Source organism: Somniosus microcephalus, chromosome 7, assembly GCF_052327205.1.
Source record: "Somniosus microcephalus isolate GS21.2 chromosome 7, FLI_Smic_1.0, whole genome shotgun sequence".
In the NCBI taxonomy this organism is placed as follows: Eukaryota; Metazoa; Chordata; class Chondrichthyes; order Squaliformes; family Somniosidae; genus Somniosus; species Somniosus microcephalus.
In genome coordinates this window covers 72465221-72488946 of record NC_140993.1, presented here as the reverse complement: position 1 = coordinate 72488946, position 23726 = coordinate 72465221, and the positions used below count along the sequence as shown (strand labels likewise).

Below are 23726 nucleotides of genomic sequence, written 5' to 3'. Positions count from 1 at the left end.
TGGGTCTTCCCAATTTCAGCCAGCTCGGACGGAGAACAGGCAAGTCCAGGAAGCGGGGAGCAGGGGAAAATGTGAGCGGGGTGAGTGCGAGCTGACAGCAGCCCGCAGTTCTGCTGTGGAGCCAGGAGAAGCACGCAGATCACGGTAAGTAAAAATTAAAAACCTACCTTTTGTTCTATGGCTTCCAACGGCCCCTTTAAGGACCACTGGTTAGACCACAGTAGAACTGAAAAAAGTCACAACATGCACAGCACACACATCGCGTAGTTTTTCATGAATGTTGGAAAAAGGTCCTGAAATAGGCGCAGGACCCTTCTTTGCATATTTAAATTCGGCTAACGATGCTTTCGGGCAGCTGTCAGGGACGCCTAAAAACAGCAAGGATCAATATAGCGGCGGCCATGCCACTGGCACAGATTGGGCGTAGAACCTCCGCCCAGAAATACGCATACGTTGTGCCCATTATACACCCAAAAAAACAAGCACAGTGCTGACCAATTTCTCTCCCTTTATCTTTATTTTCCAATTTTCTCTCAGTTTGCGGCAGCTCCACAGAAAGAAAGATTTTTGAAAAAAAAAAAAAATCAAGCTACTGAGCAATGGGAGCGGTTCCAATTTCCCACCAGCAGCTTCACAGTAGGACGGGCATGGAGACACACCATGTCTGGAACATTCGACTTAAATTCATGTCATCCACAAGTGTGTTAGTTCAGCCTTTTCAAATCTGGTTTGTTTATTCCTGCTAGGAATAATCAGCAATGCAAATGAAGTTTAAAGCAAAAACTGCACCAAGCTGTGTTGTCAAGAGCAGAAGGAGAAGTCACATCAGACTCTCCCATGCACCCTGCCATTGACTGGGACTGGGGTATGAAGCCGATCTGAGCTCTTAACGGAGGGATTATGGATGCTCCATGGGGACTTGGGAGAGGAGAAAAGTGCTAAAAAAAAAGGGTAAATAAAAGTGTCAAGGAAGAATAACAGCAGAACTCAAATCTTTGGAGATTCAGTCCTTGTTGGGACATTTTAAAGGGAGCTTTATCTACATAAAAGCCTGTGCTTTATGTAAACCGAATGTTTGATACCGACACTGGGTCCTTTTGTTTTAACTTGTGGAAACTAATCGCCCTTCTTAAGAATCTCTGAACTAAGGTGCAGAGAAATCCACATAGGTCAAGTTCATTTTCCCGATAGTGAGGACATACTTTTCCTTGCTTACCAATGTCCGGAGAGTTTAGTCTCGGGTGAGCAGCAGCCAAAGCTCAGGGAACCCCCAAGAGTGCACGTGGGCATTGCTGGAGTTTAACCATGTAGCCGACTGGCACACAGCACGGATAGAAAACACTGGCAAGCTTCCCGCCACTAGTTCAGCCAGGATCACCCTACCTACTTCATTAATGAGTCAGGCTGGTTTATTGATCGCTAAAGCACCCTGGAGTACTGCTCAGCTAGCAAGGTTAGGGACTGCCATGGACTGTTGACTTGGTTCCAGTCTTCCATCAACCACAAAGAAACCCTGCTTCCCCCCACCCAAGGAGTATAGTCACTGGTTGATCTTCACCTGGCTGGGCAGAAACTTCACACACAACCATGCTAGACGAAGTGAGTGAAACATTTAATTACCTCATCAAACTGGGAGGAAACCTATGAAAAGAGCATCCCAGATATAAAATTTGTATCCCGATTTCCATGTTTTCTCAGTCCCTGATTTCAGTTTCACTCATGCAATCACACAAGATAACAGGCACAAACATAAACTCCACACAGCCCAGCAAAATTCAGAGACTCACTCTTTCATACACATAACCACACACACAGGCGTAGGCAGATATACACAAACACACACACACAATAGCACAGTCAGATACAAAGCACAGACAGATACACAAACACAGACACACAGCACAGAAGCTATTGTTAAAGCAACACTGCACCTGGGATTTTTCCTGCTGTTGACCTTTCAATGATCAGCACCTTGAATATGTAGCCATTCGCCATGTTCGGGTCAGGTTGTCATGTAATGCTGAATGTCACAGGGCACTCTGGATATTGTAGTCTCACGGGAGCAGAATACATACCAAAAGTCCCCAGTTGCACCACTCTCCCACTCACAGCTCTGGAACTGCCCGGCTTAATTGAAAGATTCTTTTCTATATGGTTGTCGTGGCGAATTCTGGGTATTATAGTCCCACAGGGACTACTTGGTGCATTTCTCGCTCATATACACAGAATTTCTACGTAGAATTACATAGAACATACAGCACAGAAACAGGCCTTTCGGTCCAACTAGTCTGTGCTGGTTTGTGTACAGTAGCTGGAAACGCACAGCACCCAAGGCTATTTGATATTTCCAACTGTGGCACAAAAGCACAACTCCAGCCCAGGGGGTTGGGAGGGGACGGCAGGGGTGAAGCCAAGCAGTGGAAATACATTGCAATCATTTTTAACATTAAGTGGCTAATGTTTCATGTAAGCCTTGTTTCAGAATGGAGTCATTTCTAGGTTATACACATAGAATCATAGAAATTTACAGCACAGAAGGAGGTTATTCAGCCCATCGTGTCTGTGCCAGCCAAAAAAGAGCTATCCAGCCTAATCCCACTTTCCAGCTCTTGGTCCGTAGTCTTGTAGGCTACAGCAGTTCAAGTGCACATCCAAGCACTTTTGAAATGCAATGAGGGTTTCTGCCTCTACCACCCTTTTGGCTGTGGGTTCAAGTCCTGCTCCAGAGACTTGAGCACAAAAATCTAGGCTGACACTCCCAGCGCAGTACCGAGGGATCGCTGCACTGTCAGAGGTGCCGTCTTTCGGATGAGACGTTAAAGCAAGGTGCCGTCTGCCTCTCAGGTGGATGTAAAAGATCCCATGGCTCTATTTGAAGAACAGCAGTAGAGTTCTCCTGGTATCCTGGTCAATATCACTAAAACAGATTGTCTTGTCATTATCACATTGCTGTTTGTGGGAGCTTGCTGTGCACAAATTGGCTGCCACGTTTCCTACATTACAACCGTGACTACACATAGAAACATAGAAAAATAGGAGCAGGAGTAGGCCATTCGGCCCTTCGAGCCTGCTCCGCCATCTCAATACCATATTCCCACTCTCTCCCCATACCCCTTAATGCCATCAAAAGTACTTCATTGGCTGTAAAGTGCTTTGGGACGTCTGGTGGTCATGAAAGGCACTATATAAATGCAAGTCTTTCTTTCTTTCTTTCAGGCAGTGAGTTCCAGACTCCCACCACCCTCTGGGTGAAAAGAGGTTCTCCTCAACGTGCCTCTAATCATTCTACCAATTACTTTAAATCTATGCCCCCTGGTTACTGACCTCTATGCTAAGGGAACTAGGTCCATCCTACCCACTCTATCTAGGCCCCTCGAAATTTTATTCACCTCAATTAAATCTCCCCTCCGCCTCCTCTGTTCCAAAGAAAACAACCCCAGCCTGTCCAATCTTTCCTCATAGCTAAAATTCTCCAGTCCTGGCAACATCCTCGTAAATCTCCTCTGTACCCTCTCTAATGTTGGCCTAGATTTTTCACTTAGGTTACACCGGCTTCCCAATTAGAGTGGGAAATGCCTTCGGGAGCTGCTCCACCAGCTGGAAGGCACTTTGATATTAGGCAGCATTGTTAGAATGCGTTACTGTCGTAACTGAATACTTGGGGGTAGAATAGAAATTCCTATAGCAGAATAATCGGGAAGTTAAGCCCGACTAAAAAAAAATCCAGCGTGATCACAACATAACGTTAAAAATGACCGTGATATATCGGGTGGTTCCAGCGTTGTCCCGATTGTCAAATGAATCTACTAATAATATTCTCATTCACTAGGCTGTAAAGAGAACAGACAGAACAATTTGCGTCTTCTTCATAACCTATGTGTATAAAAATGAGATTATTTATCTTGACTTTGATTGAACAGCGTCGCATACAGCAGCATTAAAGGGTAGTTGCACAGGTCTCCCAAATAACAGCTTACCCTCATCATTTTATAAACCAATTACAGGGTCTTTTACCTTCAATTCACTGAAAGTTCACAAAACTTCTTTTTTAAAGCAATATACTGACACTACTGTGGAGCTACCCTCTACTCCCTGTGTATTGTATGATTCGTACCTTACAAATGGATTAAATTTGAAGACTTTGTTGGAGAGACATCTTTAATTGTCTGTTAGTACTAAGTAATGATTGCACCCCAGGGACAACAGCATTGAAGGTAGTTTTCATCCTTTCATTATGAAGAATACTCCCTGATTTACTGACAGATCCACGCTCTACATCCTGATGAATTAAATGAGCACACAAAGCAAGCTTAACATGCTTTACCCTCACAGTCTTTGGTTTTGAATTCCAGGATTGGATCACGTTTGGCAATCCTTTTAAAGAGCATACATTCAAAGGAAGTCTGTGTGCCTGTGTTCGAGAATGATTTCACAGAAAAGTTGAGACATCATTATCAAACATCACCAGCAGGGAGGTAATGGACTAAGGATTATACAGAATTACATTTTTGATTTGTCACTTGCAAATATCCCTCGTACTGTTGGAGCAATCAATTCTCCATAATAATGGTACAATTCACTACTGACAGACCTGTATTGTACTAAAGTTCAAAAAATAATTCAAATCAAACACCTACTGTTAATTTTAGAAAAAAAGTCAGAGTGAGAACAAACCGGATGGGGAATTTCTGTTACACATTCAAAACAATCTTTTTACAAAAAAGAGAAAGAATGCAGTTATTGTCCTGGAGCCTGAAATTTACAAACATTTGCAACTGCTCTGTGATTAACCTAATCAGTTTTTAAGTAGCTATAATTAAAATTTGCCAAACATGAACATTGACCTTAAAGGGAAAGACCAGGCAGCAGCAATAAATGAGTCATGGCTCCAGACCCCAGACCATCCATGAGATTCACTAGTGGGGATACGAATTCTTCTGATCGCTATGTGCAGCAATATCATAAATAGACTTCTGAAGATTTCTGTTGTTTGGTATTTTGGTCTTTCAAAACATGTTTATAATTTAGCTAGAAGTAGCAACCAGAGAAAGTCTTCACAAACACATTTATGGTGTTGCTACACCTGAACGTTTCTTCCCTCCCCATGGAGTTGAAAAATCATTCAAAATAGTTGCTCAGCTAATCATCAGATTTAGTTCATGTTTTTCGATGCTTTGGCAACATAAGATGTACCTTGTCATCACGCCAATAAAGCGATTTGAATTTGAATTTGAATTTGACTACATGTTGGGAACTTACAGAACTAATCATTACTTTGAGATCTGGGATTAGAACTAACTACCTGCGTGTGGTTCTCACACATGTTGCTTTATGGATGCACTCAATATCTACCTCAACTTGTGTATATAATATACGCCAACAGTGATGGCAAAATATTACCTCAAGATCAAGCTCCATATTTGCCACTCTCCACCTCTGCCTCAGATCATCTGCTACTGAAACCCTCATGCATGCCTTTGTTATCTCAAGACTGTTATTCCAATGCTCTCCTGTTCAGCCTCCAACCTTGCACCCTCTGTAAACCGGAGTTCATCCAAAACTCTGCTGCTTGTATCCTAACTTGCACCAAGTCCTATTAACCGATTACCCCTGTGCTCATTGAACTACATTGTCTCCCAATCCGGCAACACCCCAATTTTAAATTATCCTTGTTTTTAAATCCCTCCATGGCCTCGCCTCTCCCCATCTCTGCAACCTCCTCCAGCCCTAAAACCCTTTGAGATCTTTCGCTTTTCCAATTCTGGCCTCTTGTGCATCCCCGATTTTCTTCGCTCCACCATTGGCAGCCGTGCCTTCAGCTGCCTATGCTGTAAGCTCTGGAATTCTCTCTTTTTCTTTAAGACGCACCTTAAAACCTACCTCTTTAACCGAGCTTTTGGGTCACCTGTCCTAGTATCTTCTTATGTGGCTCTGTGTCAAATTTTGTTTGATAACGCGCCTGTGAAGTGCCTTGGGATGTTTTACTACGTTAAAGGCACTATATAAATGTACAGGAAACTCTCGTTGAAACGGCACCTAAATATCCGGAATTCTCTATTAACCAGCAAAATTCTCACTCCGAAAACAACACCTCAATAACCGGCAATGTTGCCGAGTCCAAGTCTCCCGCAGTGGCCGAGTTAGTCAGTGGGGGTAGTTCTCCAAACTGCCACTACTCAGCTTCTTGGCGCTGTCGGAAGTCGGAACACCTCAATACCCCTGTAACAGGAGACTGACTCTCCCGCGCTGCTGGGAGTCTCTTCTGATTTGCCATTTTACAGGGGTACTGTGTGTCTCCCACGCTGCTGGTAGTCATTGCATTGCATTACCCTCAACTGGCAGTACTGTACTTAAACAAGAATCTTCCACCATCCATTTAACACAACATTCTGTAGGTGAGTACCCAATTACTGTATACTGCACATTTCTTGATTTTTTAATTTTTCTTTGTTAAAAATAGCCTCAGTGGATAACCCTCTCCATCATCCGGAATTTTTGATCAACCGGCAACACGGTGGTCCCGTCGGTGCCGGATACCAAAGAGTTTCCTGTATATTGTTGTTGATAGTCTGCAGGAGGGTCCAGGACTGAAACAGATGCTCTCACAACAGCCTGTTTATCTTCCTAATGCACTCTGCTCACTCATCAGGGGTCATTTTGACTTTGGGCGATAGTGTAAAACAGGCGATATCGATTTTCATTTCCATTTGGTGGTTGAATCGATATCACCCGTTTTACACTATCATCTAAAGTAAAAATTACCCCCATCTTATCTACAACCATGTACTTAATAGAGGCCCACTGCCATTGCCACACTGTAAGTTCACAGCTGGCAAATAGAGGATGCAAGTCTATCCCATCACTCAGTGCAGACTAAAAATGCACAGCTTTGACAATTGTTCCCACTAAAATTCATAATACAATACTATTTCCAAATAGCTCCTGATTGGTCAGGTCTAAATGGACTTTCCCTTTTAGTGCAAGAGAATATAAAGTACTCATTTTGCTTCTTATAGTGCAGTTTTGCCATAACCGGTAACAAGACTGGAGTGACACCCAAACAAATTAATTGAGCCTTCACTAGCCATTGTCCGTATCACATTACACCCTGAAAGTTATATATTATTAATAGTTTACTTTTGCTCAGCATGTGTAAACATATGTACAGTATGTGGTGGTTGTAAAATTGCTGCCTGCTGGTTTTCAATTGTGGGAACGATGCCACTTAAATACCTAAAGGAGTTGACCAGTTATAAGTCTGGGCACGGTATAGGCCTCACTGCCTGTTGGAAAAGGTTTAAATGTCAGTTTACACTTGCTGTTAAACACGTGAAATACCCATTTTCCTGTTCTTTCTAGATGCCACAAGTATTACCATTGGAAATAAAGGAAATGAATGTTTCAAGAGTTAAAGTGGCAGGCTTCCTTTCAACACATCAAAAATTAGAACAATGCTCTCATTTTACCTTTGATGTCGTGGCAAAACCGTTATCTGCTATCTCCCCTATCAGTTCTCTTTGTAACCTTCAGCAGAATAAATAAGTAATCATATTCAGCAGGTTTGTAAAGTGCAAAGAAAACTCATTACTCAAGAGAGCTGAAGTTACACCTCCAGCATCTCCTTGAGGGATAATTAATGAATGAAAGCAATTAAAAATGAATCACTCCCCCAATGGCTTCCCTGTCCAGTGTGCTCCAGTACTAAGCCAAACATACCAGAGATCTCAAGTTTGATCGCTGCTCCATGTTGAGTTAGTTGATCTCAGCCACGGCGACAGTAGGGAGTGTTATGCTTGGCTTCAGGTCTCCGGGCTCGGAGGAAGGGGAAGAAATCAGTCTGCTACACAATGGGGTAGATTTTGGTCTGGGCCTGTTTTCCAGCCTGCTTGAATTGGGAGGCCCGAAGATCAATAGGAATTGGTCTTCGGGCCTCGTCACCATACTCGGTCCGATCTGCCGCCGCCAGTCGCACCACCACAGACAGCACGGCCAAGCGAAGAGATCAATGTCAGGCCACCTGCCTCGCCAGTGGTGGCCCTCAGGAAAGTCCCGGGATGGAGGGTTGGAGCGGGCCACGGGGGGTTGATCGTGATTCTTGGAGTCGGGGGAGCATTCCTGATCCTCCTAGCTCCACAGGAACGTTTTTTTTAAAGTATTTTTAAAAAACTTACCTTTCATTGACAGCCACTGGGACCTCTAAAGGATCCTGAGCAGGTCAGGCCCAACACCTGCCCCACTCATCGCCGACAAATGTCTTAATGGGATTCTTCAACAGTAGTTAGGCCCCTAATTTACATATTTAAGGGACCTAATGCCTGTTTTAGGTGTCCGCTCAGGACGCTTGGAAAAAAAAGGGCCCCACGTATTTAGCAGTGACCTGCACAGATTGGGTGCAGAAAGTTGCACAGCTAAATTGGCATGCTCTGCACCCGTTTTACACCAATAAACAGGAGCAATACACCAATACCAATTTCTAACCCAATGACTTTTACCAGAAATTGTGTATGTGTGGATGTTGGTTGTGAAGAGATGGGGCTTGCATGTGATACCATCAATTTTCAAACAGCCTGCAACATTCACTGCCTGGGCTCGCACATCAAGACTACTTTGGCAAGGCACCAGAGTGAAAATAGCACATAAGGAACTGTAACCCAGTTATGAGCCAGTGCCTCATGAGAGAAGGGCAGTTCAAAACAGATTTGCCCGAGTTCCCTTCTTACTCCCAACTCCCTATTTTTAACAAAAGCAAAATACTGCAGAAACTGGAAATCTGAAATCTCTATTTTTCTAATTAACTCGCATTCCTTGCTATTTGAATCTTTTCAGACGGTTTGTCTGGATCAGCTTGGTCAATCCCCTTCATATCCTTGAAAACTTCACCTTGAAGTCTCTTTTCCAAAGAAAACAAGCTTAACTGCCCCCCCTCCCCCATCCTTTAATCTTTCCTCACACCCTAGATCCTTGATACTTTGAATGTTGAGTACTAGTCACAATAATTCTTGTACATTCTTGTATAGCGCCATTTGGACAGGAATGAAGATATTTAGCAAATGTGCAGATATGATTTCTACAGTCTCACGGCTGCATTCAGCCACACATAACTATTGCATATGAATGGGAAAGTACCAGCCGGCACCTACCATATAGGATGGGAAGATCAGAACTCGCTTGTGTTTTCCACATGGCCACTGCGGATCATCCAGCAGGTTAGGATCATATTCCGCAAGCTCCCCCACTTCACTGCCTGTAATAAAATCCCAACATTATTTTGTTCGTCCCAGAACCATTCTCCTTATCTATTCTTTCATTTGCCAAACATTACTGAAAGAATCGTGCAAATGTAATGGCAATAAACAGTTAAACAGAAATATCCAAGCGCCGCTCTACAGTGTCTATTTCCTCACTTTTTTTTAAATTACAGAATAGCTGTTGCAGATATAATTATCATTTTGGTGTCATTATGTACACTTAGAATACGGTGCACAGTTCTAGTCTCCATATTACAAAAAGGGTATAGAGGCACTGGAGAAGGTGCAAAACAGATTTACAAGTATGATACCAGAACTGAGAGGTTATAACTATCAGGAAAGATTGAACAGGCTGCGGCTCTTCCGTCTAGAAAAGAGAAGGCTGAGGGGTGACCTAATTACGAAGAGGTTTGATAGGGTAGACGTAAAGAAGATGTTTCCACTTGTGGGCAAGTCCAAAGCTAGGAGTCATAAATATAAGATGGTCACTAATAAATCCAATAAGGAATTCAGGAGAAACTTCATGTGGTTAGAATGTGGAATTCACTACCACATGGTGTAGTTGAGGCAATTAGCATAGATGCATTTAAGGGGAAGCTGGATAAGTACATGAGGGAGAAAGGAACAGAAAGATATGTTGCTAGGGTTAGATGAAGTGGAAGTGGGAGGAGGCTGGTGTGGAGCATAAACACCGGCATGGAGCAGTTGGGCCGAATGGCCTGTTGCTGGGCTGTAAATTCTATATAGTACGTATGTATATACGTGCATCTGTGTAGAGAGATAGCAAGCAATGTACGTACCACAGTCTATGATTTTTCTAGACTAATGAGTGTAATGTATCCTGGTTATATTGTAAGATGCATTATTAAAGCCACCCACTTACAATTTACAATGTAACAATTCAAATCATCAGAATGCCAAATTACTACAAACTGTCTGAAGTGTGTGTATGGTGCTGCTCTGCCAGTCTCATTATAACAGTGCAACAGCTTTCTGGGATCCATCTAACAGGTAATCAAATGTCAAACATAACTCGAAAACCGCCTCCTCCTGGACTGAGTCAACACCGTTAATATGTTTGCAGGGCACGGCTGGATGTTGATGTAAACTTTGAAAGGTCATTACTTCAGGAAAGTCCACTCTCATCTGCCTAAATAGGTTGACTTTTTCAGACGTTGAGTACATTTTCTCATTGGACGGACAACAAATTTGTTGATGTTAAAAAAAAAGCGATGCAGCAAAGCTGATGGGATGTATCAAAACAATTTTAAGAATCCACTGCTCACACCAATCTCATTAAAAAAGTGCTCCCTTCAGGACAAGTCGACCTGCATCTGCATTGCGTAAATTGAGGCCTTTCCTTCAGTCGACGTACATAGCGATGTATTAGTGGGGGAACGTTGGGAATGACTGGAGGAATGGCAACTGTTTCATCAGGGTCTCCCCAGTCTCCAACAGGGAATCTATTACCAAACTGTTCCATGGCACCTCCTGAATAGAGGGGTGTTGCTGGCATCTAGACTGTCCGTGGACTGAACTAGCACACATGCCGATAGGGCATTAATTTACAGAAGGAAGAAAAGAAGGGGGAATTTTTTTTGAAAAATTACAAAAATGAAGCTATATTATGACAACAATAACAAAAGCTCTGAAGCTTCTATCAATCCATCTGCCTAAAAGTCGTGTTTTGAGCTGCTGTACTGGGCCCCAATTCTTGCACTGATGCTGACACTATTTCCTCAGCACCATTCTCATTCTCTAGTTGCCATCTCACTAACTCCTTCTGTAAAAGTCCACAGCCTTAGTGGAGAGCAGTTTTCGAACAGTCATTTATATCGGACATAATTTATATTTACAACTTTAATTACAGCAGATTTATCATTTGTTATTTTTAATACTCTACCCAGTAATAATGTTAATGTTAATTAACTGTAAAGAATGCTCTTTAGACTCTGATATTAAAATTTCATTCCTTACAATAGATCATGAAAGTACCATATTATTAATGTTGGAATTAAGGCTATAAATTATTTTCCTTTTTAGTTTTTGGTAATCATTTGCCAGCAATGTTTAAAGTGTTATTCTATAGTACTTTACTGCTGAGTGCCACACAATCGACTGAGAACATTATCTGAAGGTCTGGGTTAAAAATGGTTCTCAAGTAAAATGAGGCAGGGTTTGCTTTTCTGGCATGAGCATTCAGGCACTTTGTGAGAAACGTGGGCAAGCTCTACAAAGCACCTCACTGGAGAGGTGCTGTTGTCAATGTGAGCGTCGGTACAAACTCTTCCATGTTCAGACATGGCCACACTCCCTCCTCCTCACACAGACAGATCCTTCTCCATTGATACAGCATGCATCACAACGTACTGCAATCTGTTTACTTACCAATTACATTTTACTTCCACATTTCATTTTCTTTATTATCTTCTATTACTTCAGACTGTGGTGAACTGGGACAAGTTATAACCCAGTAAACGATCAGGTAGTCTACAGAGCAATGCTGGATGTCATTGCTAACTTCAACGGATTTGAAAGGTCCTTATTTTACAACCATCATCTCCCACTTGCAGGTAGCTAATCGTTTTCTTTTTAGCAAAACTAGTTATTTGTCCATGGTGTTGCTCATGGACAAAGAAGTTGTGCCTCTCTCATTGCTGTTTGTGGGACCTTACTGTGCACAAATTAGCTGCCGCATTTCCTACATTACAAATGTGACAACACTTCAAAAAGTACTTCATTGACTGTAAAGCACTTTGGGATGTCCTGAGGTTGTGAAAGGCGCTCTGTAAATCCAAGTCCTATCCTTTTCCATCAATTTCCTTAACAGACTGTTACGGTATGATAGTGTTGTGGATATGTTATTAGACTAGTAATAATTCAGTTTTCAAATCCCACCATGCAATTACTTGTTCATCTTAGTTCCTACATCACAACAGTGACTACACTTCAAAAGTACTTCATTACCTGTAAAGCGCTTTGGGATGTCCTGAGGTCGTGAAAGGCACTATATAAAAGCTGGTCTTTTTTTCTTTTCTTCCAAGAATGTGGTCCCAACAGGACTATTGCTCTCAAGCACTCAATAAAGCAAGGTCCACTCATTTAAATATTTTACTGTTGCTCTTGGTATGTAAAGGCAAGATATGCTGGGTGCATCAGGTGGTCGGAATATCAGGTGCCAGCAGCCAGCGTAGGACTGCTGACTACCTGTGGAGGGCGCAGTTTCTTCTCCAGTCGAATTTGGGATGGGCAGGGCAATGGCAGAGCACTTTGGTTTTTTCTGTACATAAATAATTAACCTTTGGTAATCTGAGAGAGATCAGATCTTATCTTTTGCCATTCTACCATCTTTTGTGCCATTAGCCATCCCAAATATGCAGGAATCCAATTGTGAAGTCAAGAAGGGCTCACAGTGGAAACCCTGCTTGGGAACAGCAGGAAGAGGAAGCAAAAAAAGTCAAGCCAGGCCAGGGACTGTTGGTTACGGAATGCAAGTCGGGAGTTTGGCCGGTACAGTGCATGCCATGCGGAGTCAGGTGGGCAGAAAGAGGCCACTCAGGGCTAATTGAGGGGGAAGACGCCAGATCGGGCCCAACATCAGGTTGGAAGAGATTGTTTGGTGCGGTCTGGGCACAGGGGCAGGTTGGGGTTGAGTGGGGTCAAGCACAGAACCTGGTCGGATACAGAAGCTGAGAACTCTGAGTAAACATGCTAGGAGAGGAAATTTAGGTCGGACAGAGCACAACATCTGGGCAGTAGGGTCCTTTGCACAAAAGATAAGAAAAGTAATTTAAAAAAAAAGGAAACAAAACACTAGATGATAAACACTACAGCCACGGTGTGCCCTTGGTGGAGGGAGTGAATGTTTAAGGTGATGGGTGGGGTGCTAATCAAGCGGGCTGCTTTGTCCTGAATAGTGTCGAGCTTCTTGAGTGTTGTTGGAGCTGCACTCATCCAGGCAAATGGAGATTATTCCATCACACTCTTGACTTGTGCTTTGTAGGTGGTGGAAAGGCTTTAAGAACATAAGAAATAGGAGCAGGAGTAGGCCATTCGCCCCCTTGAGCCTGCCCCGCCATTCAATAAGATCATGGCTGATCTGATCTTGGCCTCAATGCCACTATGGGGCTTTGGAGGTGACAGGAGGTGAGTCACTCAGTGCAGAATACCCAGCCTCTTGTAGCCACAGTATTTATGTGGCTGGTCCAGTTAAGTTTCTGGTCAATGGTGACCCCCCAATGGTGGGGAATTCGGCGATGGTAATCCCGTTCAAGGTGGCTAGACGCTCTCTTGTTGGATGATAGCAAAATACTGCGGATGTTGGAAATCCGAAATAACAACAGAAAATGCTGGAAAAACTCAGCAGGTCAGGCAACATCCGTGGAGAGAAATTTGAGTTGACGAGTAAAAGAGACAATAAAAGGTATTAGAAGCTAGACGAGATGGTAATAGGCTGAGATTAGGTGTAAATTCTTAATGTCTCTTTTACTTCTTTTGTTTCTTTTATTCTTTTGTCCGATCGCAGCCCTGCCTCCGATCTATCTTCTTTTCTTTCCAGTTTTGAAGAAGGGTTCGACCCGAAACGTCAACTCAAATTTCTCTCCACGGATGTTGCCTGACCTGCTGAGTTTTTCCAGCATTTTCTGTTGCTCTCTTGTTGGAGATGGTTATTGCCTGGCACTTGTGTGGTGCGAATTGCCACTCATCAGCTCAAGCCTGAATGTTGTCCAGGTCTTGTAGCAAGTGTTTATGTTTGCACTGGTCAATCCACAATACTAGAGGTTCACTATAATATTAAAATCTTACAGCCTATTATAGTACATTACAGACAAATACAGAATTTTATATTCTATACATTAAGAATTCTTACTCCTGTCCCACCAGTTTCTTCACTCTGCCCCCTTGGAAATCTCTCTAGAAGGGCATCTAAAATAGGATAGTACTCAGTCCTCTTCAGATGGCATGGAATTCAATATTATAAAAATGGCACTGTGGATAAATACACTGCTGAACGTGGTAATGAGCCATACAGACCAGGAAGATCCCAGCTTCAGTTCCTGAGTTACAGCAAACTTTGTGCTATCCGGCACCGACGGGACCGAGCTGTTGCCGTTCCCTCAAAACTGCTGGACACACCAGCGCTAATGTTGAAGCATACGAAGCTTTTCATCTCCGTATCTGACAACAAACACTGTTGCTTAGCAACAGCTTCTAAACAGTCGGCCCGTACCTCGGAAGCGTCTCTCTGAAGCTGTTGCTAAGCTACAGAGACTTTGCAGAGCCTGACTGTTAAAAAAAAAGCCACGAGAAGAAAAAAAAGCCACGAGAAGAAAAAAAACCTAACAAAACGGCTCCTGATTTTTGCCAGTGGCTCGAGCTTGCCGGACATTTAGCCTTCGGATAACACAAAGTTTCCTGTAGTTGATAGCCAGGGCATTGTGGAGATGCTACAACTGGGATCAGGTTCCCTAGGCTAAGGAAGGGGATAAAAACTAGTCAGCGTTCCTGCTCCTATTCACTATCTGATGATGCCTCTTCGAAGTGTGTGTGAATGGATGAGAACAGGGTGGTGGTCAGACAAGTACCGACAAAGTCTAGGCTCCTACATGAAGAAGAGCCACTGGAAAGCGACCGACGCCCATGGAACTACCCCAGCACGTGTCAGCACCTTCAGGAGTGCAGGGTTATTGGGAGAAATTTCCAGAAGAAAATGACACTTAAATAATAGTGCTCTGTATGATTGCTGCGTTAGTAAGAAACAGGAGGAAGATGCATCACCTGTATCCCATGTTGTGTAACATCCATTTTACTCAGAGTTTGGCTTTTTCTGTTATTGTTCACACAAAGGGCTTCTTTCAAACAGTCAGATATAAATACTAAAGAACTAGACTGAAGGAACAAGAAATGCATACAAGCCTCACTTATGCACTTTATTATTCTCTCCAGGTCTATCAGCTGCAGCTTCTAGGGATAAGTCTATTGAATACGTCATATTCACTCATTTGAATTTTACATCTATTTTGAACTTTTATATCCATTCGAGTTCCATTGGATTTTCTCCCCCGACAATTAGTATTTCTTCCAGTTTCATCAGTCACATTCCGTGTTATGAAAGCCTGAAAATAAAGTAAGTGTAAATTGTAAATATCACATGCAATTACTTGTTCCTCTTAGTTACCTGTGTCAATGCTTCCTTGGGAACTGTTTGCCCTCCCAAGAGGAAGATTACGATGGCTGTTGTTCCGAAATTGGGATAATGAAGCCGTGGAATCAATTGTATTCCTCCTTCCGCCTAAGACGTTGGTCGGATAAAGAAACTGAGTGTAGGAAACAGTCTGTGAAGAAAAAGTTTAAAAATGTGCATCAGCGAAAATATATCCTGCATTCCGATTGACTCATCTGAGTCAGAAGGTTGTGGGTTCAAGTCCCACTCCAGACACTTGAGCACATAATCTAAACTACCACTTTGGTGCCTTACTGAGGGAGTTCTGCACTGTTGGCGGTGCTGTCTTTTGGGTGAGACGTTAAATCGAGGCCCTGTCTGCTCTCTCAGGTGGACGTAAAATATCCTATGGCACTATTTCGAAGAAGAGCAGGGGCGTTATCACCGGTGTCCTGGCCAATATTTATCCCTCAATCAACATAATTAAAAACAGATTATCTGGTCATTATCACATTGCTGTTGGTGGGAGCTTGCTGTGCAAAAATTGACTACCACATTTCCTACATTACAACAGTGACTACACTTCAAAAGTACTTCATTGGCTGTAAAGTGCTTTTGGACGTCCGGTGGTCGTGAAAGGCGCTATACAAACGCAAGTCTTTCTTTTTTCCCCCAATCACTGGCCTCTCTCTCTAGTGTAAAGTACAGCTGAAGTTGTACAGTAGTGATATGACTTTACAATTAGTTCCTGAACAACATTATTCTTACTAATGCATTTTATCTTTAAAACTTCACTGGACCAGGAATCTGCTGAATGAGAGTGAACTGTTGGTTGTAAGGGTAACATGAAATGAGTTTGTGCAGTCTCAACCAAGCTCCTAATGGGTGAAAGCCCACAGCAGAAACCTGCACGAAACAAGCTGTCATTTACATAGGCCATATGGTGTAGTAAGGACTGTCGCACAATGCATGTTAGTGCATCTCAGGATAGATTCTGTGGAGAGTTATCTGGAGAGACTAGAGAAGCTGGGATTGTTCTCCTTACAGCAGAGAAGGTTAAGGGGAAATTTGATAGAGGTGTTCAAAATTTGAGGGGTTTTGATAGAGTAGAAGTGGAGAAACTGTTTCCACTGAAGGTCAGTAACCAGAGGACATAGGTATAAGATAATTGGCAAAAAGTCCAGGGGGGAAATGAAGAGAATTTTTTTTATGCAGCGAGTTGTTATGATCTGGAATTCACCACCTGAAAGGGTGGTGGAAGCAGATTCAATTATGGCCCAGAATCTGCAGTCAGCGGCGAAGCGACGGCGATCACCACTGACCTCGAAGAAAGCTGCCCACAAAGATCTAACAATTTCTGTGGCATCGATTTCAGCTCTCCCGACCTTTGTTTGAATCTGCCGCCAAATCAAGCGAATCCTAAGCGTCCAGCAACAGCAATGTCACCAAGCTGGCTGAGCAGCCAATCACCTTGAAGAATTCTCACACACAGCAAACCAGGAAGTAAAATGCACAGATTCTAATGTACTTTTTATAAATTTTACAAAGAACAAAGTAAAAATTGGGACATACACATAAGGTTAAGGTAGGAGCTGAGCTATCAAAAACTTGAAATTATATTAAAAACTTGTAATTCTTAATCATGTCAATGGAAAAATTTGACATTCACAAATATAAAATTAGCTTTTCAGGGCTAGAACTATTGTTCAGTACGCTGTTAAAAACCCAGTTACACCTTTTTCAAAAAGGCTTAGTGCTTTAGGGGCTTTTTAACAGCAATATTCCATTGTAAAAGGGGAAGTTTTCATCAGTTCAAGTGATTTCAATTGATTGCCTACCAACGGAGTTTCACAGCGCAACTTGTGGCGCAGCAGGGAATTACTGACTGCAACTTCAGGATTTCTGCATTTATCTGCACATGCGCTAAATCCTGAAGTTATGGTCAGCTTCAGAGGGGTAATGATGGCAAACACTGATCGTTTCGCTGTCATTTTATCACTGCAAAATCCAGGCCATTAACTTTCAAAAGGTAATTGGATATATACTTGAAAAAGGAGAATTTGACAGGGGAAAGAGCAGGGAAGTAAGACTAATTGGATAGCTTTTTCAAAGACAAGATAGGCTGAATGATTCTGTGCTGTATGATTCAATGATTTTAAGACACATTGTCAGTGTCGAATAATTGGAATTTATTCCTCACCTCAGTCCTGGCCAACATTTATCCCTCAACCAACACAAATAAAAACAGCTTAACAGGTCAATCATTCTATTGCTATTAGTGGGACTCTGATGTGGACAAGTTGGCTGCCGTATTTGTACATAAAACAACAGTGACTACACTTCAAAAGTTATTCATTGGCCGTAAAGCATTTTGGAATGTTTTGAGGACTTGGAGTGCTTATACTGTATAAGGTCTTATCTAGACCTTGCTAAACCTTGCACCTAATTTTAAAATATTTATTGAGCTCCAAAAGAAGGTCTTGCCATTGATATTTTGATTAACAGAAAAGTTTACAATGTGAAGAAATAATTTAAAAAAATTAGCACATTAACAAATTTTATATTATAAGAAAATAAGTTTTAAAGGACCCTGAAAATTCAAGAGGCCCCAGAAGTGGAACTTCCACTCACTGATCTTCTCCAGCACTGACCCTGGCAGAAATTGCATATCTTTTGGTGTTTCAGTCATGCAATTGCTGTGTAACATGGAAGTATTTAACCAGGTGGCTGTCGGGGTATTGAAATTAGATTTTAACCCTGCCCGCCTGCGGCCAAAGCAGCTAGGGCCATCTCCCCAGGAACCTCCATGTTCTTACTTTTTTAGATGGCAATGTAGTTCAGGGTGCTGCAAACTACAACTATACACAATCCGATCTATCAAGTCAGCGAAAGCACCCGGTTAAGTCTTCTTAGTGGCCACTTTAGTAGAGGCATGTGCTCCTCAGCTCTGTTCTTGCAACTCTTAAAAGGATCATTGTCTATGGGAGCAAAGAGTAGAGCATGTCACCCACAAGCCGTCCATTTACTTGACGGTCTTCCTTGAAGAGCTCAGGGAGGGCAGAATTCCTAAGGATGAATGGATCACGACAACTTCCAGCAAATCTGGTGAAATTGTGGAAGGATTCATTGCATCTGGTGACTCACAATCTGGACATTCAGTGTGCGGTACCCCTTTATGTTAAGGAGGTTGAGAGGATTCATGGTACAGGAAACTTTGGTTTATCCGGAGGTTAACTGTCCGGAATGCTCGAGCCACCGGCAAAATTCAGGAGTCGGTTCAGTAAGTTTTTTTTCCACTAGTCAGGCTCTGCAAGGTCTAGCTAAAGCTGTTGCTTAGCTACAGAGACGCTTGCAAGCTACGGCCGACTGTTTAGAAGCTGAAGCAACAGGGCTTGTTGCTAGATACGGAGCTCAAAAGCTTCCGTATGTTTTAACATTAGCGTTGGTTTGTCCGGCAGTTTTAATGGGACGGCAACAGCTCGGTCCCGTCAGTGCCGGATATCACAAAGTTTCCTGTAGTAGCTTGCAATGGTACATGTGTACCATCTATTGCACCCTGCACTTTGAAGAAGCCGGCAATGAGATAAAACTGGATGATCCTATCACGTTGCTTTGCTGTCATAGAAACATAGAAGATAGGAGCAGGAGTAGGCCATTCGGCCCCTCGAGCCTGCTCCGCCATTCAGTGAGATCATGGCTGATCATCCAAACTCAGTACCCTGTCCCTGCCTTCTCCCCATATCCCTTGATCCCTTCAGCATTAAGAAATATATCTAACTCGTTCTTGGAAATATTTAATGAATTGGCCTCAACTGCCTTCTGTGGTAGAGAATTCCACAGGTTCACCACTCTCTGGGTGAAGAAATTCCTCCTCATCTCTGTCCTAAAAGGCTTACCCCTTATCTTTAGACTGTGACCCCTGGTTCTGGACTCCCCCATCGGGAACATCCTTCCTGCATCTAGTCTGTCTAGTCCTGTTAGAATTTTATAAGTTTCAATGAGATCCCCTCTCATTCTTCTAAACTCCAGCGAGTATAAGCCCAATCGACCCAATCTCTCCTCATACGTCATTCCTGCCATCCCAGGTATCAGTCTGGTGAATCTTCGCTGCACTCCCTCCATCTAGACGTGCCAAACTAGATGAATTCCCCATATCTCCTAAAACATGTTGTCAGTTACCCGACGAATGCATTGCAAGATGGAACATTGGGTGACATTGCAAAGATCCTCGAGGGCTGCTTGAAATGAGCCTGTGACATAAACGTTGAGTGCAGTCATTACTTTCACAACCACAGGCAGGTGTGTCTGGGCAGATGATCTTAGCCATAGGTCTTCATGTAATAGCTGGCATACTATTGCTCCCTTGGTGAAGCACATTCCTCTAACATAGGGCACCTCACTAAGATCTTTATAGGATCTTTGTGACCTATAAATTCTTTGAGGTGAGCGGTAAAATCTTGTGGAGCAACGTCTCCTCAAATGCTGCCTCACTCTCCTTTCCTCCATCTTGCAATGCTGCAGCTCATCTGCTGCTGAAACCCTCATCCATGCCTTTGTTGCCTTTAGACTCAACTGTACCAATGGTCTCCTGGCCAGCCTCCCACCTTGCACCCACCGTACACTTGCGCTCAACCAAAATCTTTCTACCCATTTCCTAACTTGCACCAAGTCCCGTACGCCCATCATCTCTGTGCTCGCTGACCTACATTGGCTCCCGGTCCAGCAACACCGCTCCTTTAAAATTCTCATCTTTGTTTTCAAATCCCTCCATGGCCTCACCCATCCCTATCTCTGTCATCTCCTCCAGCCCCGAGATGTCTGCACTCCTCCAATTCTGGCCTCTTGCGCATCCCTGATTTTCTTCGAACCACCACTGGCAGCCGTGCCTTCAGCTGCCTAGGGCCTAAGCTCTGGAATTCCCTCCCTAAACCTTTCCACCTCTTTACCTCTCTCTCCTCCTTAAGACGCTCCTTGAAACTTACCTCTTTGACTAATCTTTTGGTCACTTGTCCTAATATCTCCTTATGTGGCTCGGTGTCAAATTTTGTTCGATAACGATCCTGTGAAGCACCTTGGGGCATTTTACTACATTAAAGGCGCTATATAAATATAAGTTGTTGTTACTGTTGTTGCACTCTTCTTTGTACACCTCTGAAATTGTATACAAGGGAATGCTGATTGGGAATCCCATACCTGGTATTCTGAATCTCTTACTGTGGGTTGGGGCAAAAATTTTCTGGCGACCTCAGGCAAATCCCGCTCAATCTAGGTGCAAGGCAAAAAGAAAGGTTTAAAAGCTCTTCCATAACTTCAGCAATCTCTTTTGAATAGTTTCTTTGGGATGCAAGTTCCACAGTAAAGCACTTCCACCAGTATCAGCAGATACAAGCAACGGGTATGCCCTCATTTATTCGTTACAAGTTATCGTTGGTGCAACGGGAGCTCAAGTCACGGGATGTGAAGGAATTACAACACAGTTCCTCCTCTTATGGTAAAGAGCTCCCAGCAGCAACAGCAGATCAGTGCACGGAAGGCCCCAGATGGCATCGCAAACTGCAATGTGACCATTACAGAGCAGACATCTAACAGAAATCACGCTCCGGAATCCACCTTGAGAAACGTCAGTACACTCATTTTAAGGCAGAAACCTGCCAGAAACAGCGAATAAATTAGGGGCCAAAACAGACGACTGATTGTCGAATTGATGGTTACGGGTGTGTACTATCCCTTCAAGGGAGTACGTTTTCCTCCAGTCACTTAGTTCATCAACATTCAGTGCGACTATATGGGTTTTCCGATTTTATACTTGTACCAACTTTTTCCCCACCCGGTAAAAAGATAACGTTAGATTTGTTGTGCATTGGATTCAAATGATTGTAAGATGCTTCGTGTATTAGCAGCTTGGAATAGATTTTCACAAGTTGTGATTTCATCCTCCGTTTAGGACTTTCTGAAAATAATATTAGTGGCCACTCAAAGACAAGTCACCCACATACATTGTTAACAATGATACTTCCGAGCCCGCGAAAGGAATCAGAACATTTTGTAACAGATACAGTTTGCTGCTCACTCTGATTTTTTCATCAACTTCAAACACAAATTTAGTGAATAAGTTTCTCTTTAAACAAGTACCCAGTCATTTTTTAAAGTTGGAACCATGAACACGGACAAAAACCCCTTTGGATCGGTAAGCCCTAAGTGCCCACTGCAACCCTTGCAGGCTGCCCCAATAATACCCACCTTGCCATCAGCACCCAGCTCCACTCCTTCAAGACCAATCACCACCTCCTTGGCACCGACTCCACCAGAAGGATGCCTCTGCCTCCCGCCCTCTGTTTTCATATCCCTGAAAACAGAGAATCATTAGAAATCACTCAGAGCAACGCACAGATCAGGGAGCCAAAGATAACAGAGTGTATGCGACTTGCTCTCTCCCTCTCTGCAGACCTGCAGTACATAGATTTTGCACCAACACTGACTAGTAGATTTTTATTTGTAGCAAAAGGATTCATAGCTGGATGGGACTATTGCTTTTCAGCTGTTATCACATATATTGCTTTTAAACTATCACTTCTTTCCTTCCCCTGCTCTCCTGAAGATGCTGACCCATGCTGAGAGATGATTCCACAGCCCCCAGCAACCCTCCCTTACCTCAGCTAAGTGGCCTTTCTTTACGTTATGGCCCCAATTTTAATGAGGGGGGATGGGTACGGTGCACGTTCGACCCGAAGAGGGCGGAGAATCCGGGAACATGGAGGCCTGGCCAATTTGTCAGCAGGAGCCCGTAGCCGGGGACCTCGGTAATTGGTGGACAGGAGCTCTGGCTACAATCGGGGGTTGTGGGGGGGGGGGGGGGGAGGAACCCTGGGGCAAGGGAGGCGCAAGGCTAACAAGGAAACCTAAAATTAAATTTTATCATCACTTCCCTGCCTGGGCCTTTTCTGGCCTACAATCCACCTCCTGGCAGGTTTGGCCTGATGGGGACGCCGTCACTGCTCCCTCGCTCAGGCCTCCAAGTAAAATCATAGATCGGGTCCTGATGACATCTGCATATTTAAATATAAGGACACCGCACCCTTCCTGCGGGTGTCCCGCTCACCTGGGACATCGGGACACGGCGGGATCAGAGGGGAAAGTGACTGTCCTTATTTTAACTGCCCCCGGCCGACCTGTTTTCCACCAGGCGGGGGTTGGAGCAAGTTAAAATCGGGCCCAGAGTCTAGGCAATGAGTGCTAGCAGGCTAGTTGAACTTGCAGGAGCATCTCAGCCAAACCTGATCTCACCCAGAGTCCATCCGTCCTTCCGTACACACACACACACTTCCCACGAAGAGTCAATGGATAAAAAAACAGGAGCAGACATATTGGGTCATTTTTCCCTCTAGCCAGGAGCGGAGAAGCCAATTGTAGTGCAATCGACTTCTGCCAGACCGGAGATTGGCTAACTCAGCACAGATTGAAACAAATCATTTTCCTTTCGCAAACCTTACAGCTCTTGAAAAATAGCAGAAGCGAGTAAGAGAGTTAACGATCGCCCAAGACTGTGGTGACAAACAATTTGGAAACAAGGTCCTGTAAGGTTGGCTGCAATTTCTCAAAAACCAGTTAATTTTTCTGAAACAGACACACTGAAGAAACCCTTTAGTTGGAGAATTTGCACTCATTGTTATGGTAGTAAAACATCATCAAAACAGAAGAGAGAATGGTAGAAAACTGTTAATATTGCTCTCATGCGCTGTCTGGCACTCGTGCCATGCTCTAGAAAATAATTATTTCTAAAATACTGGCAATGACATTACATATATCTGAACAAATAAGTACATTATTAATCCCAATTACTCAATGAATACTGCTTCCCACATTGCCAAACGCCTGGTTCACAATACTCAATCTGAGAATTTCACAAGATATCGTAGTGATAAATATTGCATGATGGGGTATTACGGATATTCGTGTTACTCGTGTCACTTACTGTGTGATAGTAAAACCGATAATAAAACAAGAGAAGCAAATGTGCCTCTGGAGGTTCAGCTAATATGTGCACCGCTGAGCGCAGATCCGAACCGTGCAACAACATGCATTTATATAGCGCCTTTAAAGTAGTAAAACGTCCCATGGCGCTTCACAGGAAAGATTATCGAACAAAATTTGACTTCGAGCCACATAAAGAGATATTAGGCCAGGGCTTGGTCAAAGGTTTTAAGGAGGATCTTAAAGGCAGAGAGCAGTAGAGACGCAAAGAGGTTCAGGGAGGGAATTCCAGAGCTTAGGGCCTAGGCAGCTGAAGGCACAGCCACCAATGGTGGAGCAATGAA

At 43.4% G+C, this 23726-nt stretch overlaps 1 protein-coding gene across 4 annotated transcripts in view; it reads right to left on the bottom strand.

Moving 5' to 3' along the window:
- Positions 1-23726, bottom strand: part of cables1 (Cdk5 and Abl enzyme substrate 1) — a 205166-nt gene that overhangs the window by 43021 nt on the left and 138419 nt on the right. For all 4 annotated transcript variants that reach the window (XM_085992592.1, XM_085992593.1, XM_085992595.1 and 1 more), the window contains 4 exons: positions 21652-21757; positions 20605-20676; positions 15427-15583; positions 9141-9244 (listed from right to left, as the gene is read on the bottom strand). In XM_085992592.1, the coding sequence (XP_085848718.1) occupies positions 9141-9244; positions 15427-15583; positions 20605-20676; positions 21652-21757 (439 nt within the window). The remainder of the gene's footprint in view (positions 1-9140; positions 9245-15426; positions 15584-20604; positions 20677-21651; positions 21758-23726) is intronic.